Raw genomic sequence first — 6,191 nt, 5'->3', positions numbered from 1 at the left:
CTGCTGTGTTATAGCGCAGAAGCCCCTAACGCACGGTGGTTGTCCTTTCTTCTCATAACGCTCGCAGCTTAGGGCCAGTTTCCGCGACTCTAAGAGCAATTGCGTGGGCACCTGTGCTGGGGCCAGGCGCAAAGAAGGGAGTTGGTCTGCGCGAAGATCGTCAGCCTACTAACAGACCGCACATGCACTTTACACCGGCCATCTACGTCTCAGTCTGGAGGTTGCGCGCTCTGGGTAAGGAGGGCCCGGAGCTTCCCTGGCGGGTCTGAGCTGCAAGGCAAGCGAGGGTGGGAAGAGGGAATTTAGGGTTCTGGACTGCGGGACGGGAGAGGAGCTGGGGTCTCCAGAAAAAAGGGCAGCAATGCAGGGAAACTGAGATGAACTCCAGACATCCATGTTCATGGATCCGTTTGAGTCTTTGCTTTGGGTAGGAGAGGAGTGGAATGAGACAGAATCTATACCTTTGGTTCCCACCCGCCCTCCAGTAAGGCCGAGGAACTCTCTTGGTTCCTCTAAGAGCGAGAGGCAGATGGTGCTGCGAGGGAACCCCGGAAGGAGCCACTAAAGTTGAGCAGAGTGCAGGACTGGGAAGGAAAAAAATGGGGGGCGGGGGGAATAAGCCACCTATGTGCTCTCCTCCCTTTCTCCACCCCACCCCTTTTTTTCGTAGCTGCTGACGCGCTGGTGGTGCCTATTAATCATTTACCAGCCCAGAGCCGCGCCAGTTAATGGCTGTGCCGTGCGGGGCTCCCGCATCCTGGCCTCTCCTCTCCACGGTCGCGTGTGCCCGGGCACCTCAGAGCCGCAAACTGCAGAGCCCAGGCAACCGCTGGGCTGTGCGCCCCGCCGGCGCCGGTAGGAGCCGCGCTCCCCGCAGCCGTTGCGCTCTACCCGTAGGCGCTGGGCGGCTGTGGGCTGCAGGCAAGCGGTCGGGTGGGGAGGGAGGGCGCAGGCGGCGGGTGCGCGAGGAGAGAGCCCCAGCCCTGGCAGCCCCACTGGCCCCCCTCAGCTGGGATGTTCCCCAATGGCACCGCCTCCTCTCCTTCCTCCTCTCCTAGCCCCAGCCCGGGCAGCTGCGGCGAAGGCGGCGGCAGCAGGGGCCCCGGGGCCGGCGCTGCGGACGGCATGGAGGAGCCAGGGCGAAATGCGTCCCAGAACGGGACCTTGAGCGAGGGCCAGGGCAGCGCCATCCTGATCTCTTTCATCTACTCCGTGGTGTGCCTGGTGGGGCTGTGTGGGAACTCTATGGTCATCTACGTGATCCTGCGCTATGCCAAGATGAAGACGGCCACCAACATCTACATCCTAAATCTGGCCATTGCTGATGAGCTGCTCATGCTCAGCGTGCCCTTCCTGGTCACCTCCACGTTGTTGCGCCACTGGCCCTTCGGTGCGCTGCTCTGCCGCCTCGTGCTCAGCGTGGACGCGGTCAACATGTTCACCAGCATCTACTGTCTGACTGTGCTCAGCGTGGACCGCTACGTGGCCGTGGTGCATCCCATCAAGGCGGCCCGCTACCGCCGGCCCACCGTGGCCAAGGTAGTAAACCTGGGCGTGTGGGTGCTATCGCTGCTCGTCATCCTGCCCATCGTGGTCTTCTCTCGCACCGCGGCCAACAGCGACGGCACGGTGGCTTGCAACATGCTCATGCCAGAGCCCGCTCAACGCTGGCTGGTGGGCTTCGTGTTGTACACATTTCTCATGGGCTTCCTGCTGCCCGTCGGGGCTATCTGCCTGTGCTACGTGCTCATCATTGCTAAGATGCGCATGGTGGCCCTCAAGGCCGGCTGGCAGCAGCGCAAGCGCTCGGAGCGCAAGATCACCTTAATGGTGATGATGGTGGTGATGGTGTTTGTCATCTGCTGGATGCCTTTCTACGTGGTGCAGCTGGTCAACGTGTTTGCTGAGCAGGACGACGCCACGGTGAGCCAGCTATCGGTCATCCTCGGCTATGCCAACAGCTGCGCCAACCCCATCCTCTATGGCTTTCTCTCAGACAACTTCAAGCGCTCTTTCCAACGCATCCTATGCCTCAGCTGGATGGACAACGCCGCGGAGGAGCCGGTTGACTATTACGCCACGGCGCTCAAGAGCCGTGCCTACAGTGTGGAAGACTTCCAACCTGAGAACCTGGAGTCCGGCGGCGTCTTCCGTAATGGCACCTGCACGTCCCGGATCACGACGCTCTGAGCCCGGGCCACGCAGGGGCCCTGAGCCAAAAGAGGGGGAGAATGAGGAGAAGGGAAGGCCGGGTGCGAAAGGGACGGTATCCAGGGCGCCAGGGTGCTGTCGGGATAACGTGGGGCTAGGACACTTACAGCCTCTGATGGAGGGACCCAAGAAAGGCGCGCGACAATGGTAGAAGTGAGAGCTTTGCTTATAAACTGGGAAGGCTTTCGGGCTACCTTTTTCTGGGTCTCCCACTTTCTGTTCCTTCCTCTACTGCGCTTACTCCTCTGACCCTCCTTCTATTTTCCCTACCCTGCAACTTCGATCCTTTCTTCCGCACCGTCCCGCCAGTGCAGGTCACGAACTCATTAACAACTCATTCTGATCCTCAGCCCCTCCAGTCGTTATTTCTGTTTGTTTAAGCTGAGCCACGGATACCGCCACGGGTTTCCCTCGGGGTTAGTCCCTAGCCGCGCGGGGCCGCTGTCCAGGTTCTGTCTGGTGCCCCTGCTGGAGTCCCGGGAATGACCGCTCTCCCTTTGCGCAGCCCTACCTTAAGGAAAGTCGGACTTGAGAAAGATCTAAGCAGCTGGTCTTTTCTCCTACTCTTGGGTGAAGGTGCATCTTTCCCTGCCCTCCCCCGTCCCCCCCTCGCCGCCCGCCCGCCACCACCACTCACTCCACCCAGAGTAGAGCCAGGTGCTTAGTAAAATAGGTCCCGCGCTTCGAACTCCAGGCTTTCTGGAGTCCCCACCCAAGCCCTCCTTTGGAGCAAAAAAGGAGCTGAGAACAAGCCGAATGAGGAGTTTTTATGAGATTGCGGGGTTGGAGTGTGGGCGCATAATAGGAATCACCCTCCTACTGGGCGTTTTCAAAGACCAAGCGCTGGGCGCTCCCGGGCCGCGCGTCTGCGTTAGGCAGGGCAGGGTAGTGCAGGGCACACCTTCCCCGGGGTTCGGGGTTCGGGGTTCGGTTGCAGGGCTGCAGCCCGCCTTGGCTTTCTCCCTCACCCAAGTTTCCGGAGGAGCCGACCTAAAAGTAACAAGAGATAAGGTTTCCTGCTCCAGTGTATCTCAAAAGACCGGGCGCCAGGGGCGGGGGACCTAGGGCGACGTCTTCAGAGTCCGCCAGTGTTGGCGGTGTCGCCGCAACCTGCAGGCTCCCGAGTGGGGCCTGCCTGGTCTCTAGAGGGTTGCTGCCTTTCAAGCGGTGCCTAAGAAGTCATTTTCTTGTTTAACATATATATTTATTAATTTATTTGTCGTGTTGGAAAATGTGTCTCTGCTTTCCTTTTCTCTGCTTTCCTAGCCCCAAGTCTTTTCTTTGGGACCCTGGGGGCGAGCATGGAAGTGGAAGTGGGGGCAAGCTCTTGCCCCACTCCCTGGCCATCTCAACGCCTCTCCTCAATGCTGGGCCCTCTTATCTTATCCTTTCCTCCAGCTTTTCTATTTTTGATTGTGTTGAGTGAAGTTTGGAGATTTTTCATACTTTTCTTACTATAGTCTCTTGTTTGTCTTATTAGGATAATACATAAATGATAATGTGGGTTATCCTCCTCTCCATGCACAGTGGAAAGTCCTGAACTCCTGGCTTTACAGGAGACATATATAGGGGAACATCACCCTATATATAATTTGAGTGTATATATATTTATATATATATATATGATGTGGACATATGTATACTTATCTTGCTCCATTGTCATGAGTCCATGAGTCTAAGTATAGCCACTGATGGTGACAGGTGTGAGTCTGGCTGGAACACTTTCAGTTTCAGGAGTTCAAGCAGCACTCAAACCTGGAGCTGAGGAATCTAATTCAGACAGAGACTTTAATCACTGCTGAAGATGCCCCTGCTCCCTCTGGGTTCCAGCAGAGGTGATTCTTACATATGATCCAGTTAACATCATCACTTTTTTTGAGGACATTGAAAGTGAAATAATTTGTGTCTGTGTTTAATATTACCAACTACATTGGAAGCCTGAGCAGGGCGAGGACCAATAATTTTAATTATTTATATTTCCTGTATTGCTTTAGTATGCTGGCTTGTACATAGTAGGCACTAAATACATGTTTGTTGGTTGATTGTTTAAGCCAGAGTGTGTTACAACAATCTGGAGATACTAAATCTGGGGTTCTCAGGTTCACTCATTGACATGATATACAATGGTTAAAATCACTATTGAAAAATACGTTTTGTGTATATTTGCTTCAACAACTTTGTGCTTTCCTGAAAGCAGTAACCAAGAGTTAAGATATCCCTAATGTTTTGCTTAAACTAATGAACAAATATGCTTTGGGTCATAAATCAGAAAGTTTAGATCTGTCCCTTAATAAAAATATATATTACTACTCCTTTGGAAAATAGATTTTTAATGGTTAAGAACTGTGAAATTTACAAATCAAAATCTTAATCATTATCCTTCTAAGAGGATACAAATTTAGTGCTCTTAACCTGTTACCATTATAATATTAACTAAATAAACAGATGTATTATGCTGTTGCAAGTTGTTTTTGCTATTTGAATTTTATTGTTTCAATGAATTACTTGGTAACACACACACACACACACACACACACTAGCTTAGTTGACTTACATGTCACTTAGGTTTTAAGAAGAATGTTTTCAGATTACTTTTGGGAATTTTACCAAGTTTGTGGTTATACCCTGAATTATTTTGTTAAAAAGAAAAGTCAGCTAGTTCAGAAAGGGAGAGAGGGTAGACAGAGAGAAAGAAGAAAAAGTTGAGCCAGGATGAACAGGAAGCAATGCACTCAGTTGCACTCTGTTGTCACCAAACTAAGTGGATGATATCTTAATCTCTTGCAGATAAAATTACTGTCTACCCCCATTTATAACCTCAGACTTTTTTTTTGGGAACTAAGTAATTGCTGATTTACATCCTGAGGAAAGACAATGGAAGGGGAAATCTATCTCCTAAAGATGTCCCAGAAGACAGTGGCAAAATAAATAGAAAAATCAGATTTTGACATAGGAGATGGACGTATTTTCTGCCTTGTTCAGTGATGGCCATCTCAATCTCTGGAGAATGTAAGAAATCATTAGGGAAGTTTGTTTGTTTTTAACAGACTTGATCTTTTTAGAGCAGTTTTATTTTCATATCAAAATGAGCAAAAAGGACTATTTTCCAAGCAGGTAATAGCAGTGATTCCAGAAGCAGAGTTGGGGATGGAGAGTTCAAATGCCTTCAAATGCCCTGCGACTCTATGCTTTATATGGTTCTATACGTCATCACAATATGATTAAGGATAACTGGACTTTCGTCATTTCTATTATTTTTTTCTCTCACTATGCAAGTCTCTTTTATTATTTTTAAAAGCTGCAGCAAGGTGGCAAATTAAACTCATAACTTAGACGTGCAGAGAAAACCTATTTTGTCATTTGGTTTCAACTAATCTGAACAAAATTCCAAGCTCCTTCCAATACATTAGCCGGGGAAAAAAATTAAACAAATAGGCCGGGCGCGGTGGCTCACGCCTGTAATCCCAGCACTTTGGGAGGCCGAGGCGGGCGGATCACGAGGTCAGGAGATCGAGACCATCCTGGCTAACACGGTGAAACCCCGTCTCTACTAAAAATACAAAAAATTAGCCGGGCGTGGTAGTGGGCGCCTGTAGTCCCAGCTACTCGGGAGGCTGAGGCAGGAGAATGGCGTGAACCCGGGAGGTGGAGCTTGCAGCGAGCCGAGATGGCGCCACTGCACTCCAGCCTGGGCGACAGAGCGAGACTCCGTCTCAAAAAAAAAAAAAAAAAAAAAAAAAAAAAAAAAAATTAAACAAATAGTCAAATATCCAGTTGAGCTGATAATTTAAATAGCCATTAAAAAATTAAAAATTTCATTTGAATAAGTTTGGACAGCCTCTCAGCTGGCCTCCTCTTTCTCTTTTGACATCCCTAAAATGGCTTTAGAATGAATATGAGGAGGAGGTTTTATGCATGCTACTGGAGGAAGGGATAAGGTCAAGTCCTTGGGATAGGGGCCCTCTCTTCCTTTTGCTCTC

At 50.5% G+C, this 6,191-nt stretch overlaps 1 protein-coding gene across 1 annotated transcript; it reads left to right on the top strand.

Annotated features, from left to right (window-relative positions):
• Positions 1 to 843: 843 nt before the first annotated feature.
• SSTR1 (somatostatin receptor 1) lies at positions 844 to 4,675 on the top strand. Its single transcript, XM_004055101.5, has one exon. It carries the CDS (start codon positions 1,015 to 1,017, stop codon positions 2,188 to 2,190), a length of 1,176 nt encoding a protein of 391 aa, XP_004055149.1. The 5' UTR covers positions 844 to 1,014; the 3' UTR covers positions 2,191 to 4,675.
• Positions 4,676 to 6,191: the final 1,516 nt, after the last annotated feature.

The sequence above is a fragment of the Gorilla gorilla genome, chromosome 15 (assembly GCF_029281585.2).
Source record: "Gorilla gorilla gorilla isolate KB3781 chromosome 15, NHGRI_mGorGor1-v2.1_pri, whole genome shotgun sequence".
In the NCBI taxonomy this organism is placed as follows: domain Eukaryota; kingdom Metazoa; phylum Chordata; class Mammalia; order Primates; family Hominidae; genus Gorilla; species Gorilla gorilla.
This window is presented reverse-complemented; position numbering and strand designations above follow the sequence as displayed.

Coding starts and splice junctions, on each gene's coding strand:
- SSTR1 (XM_004055101.5), top strand. CDS start 1,015: ATGTTCCCCAATGGCACCGCCTCCTCTCCTTCCTCCTCTCCTAGCCCC.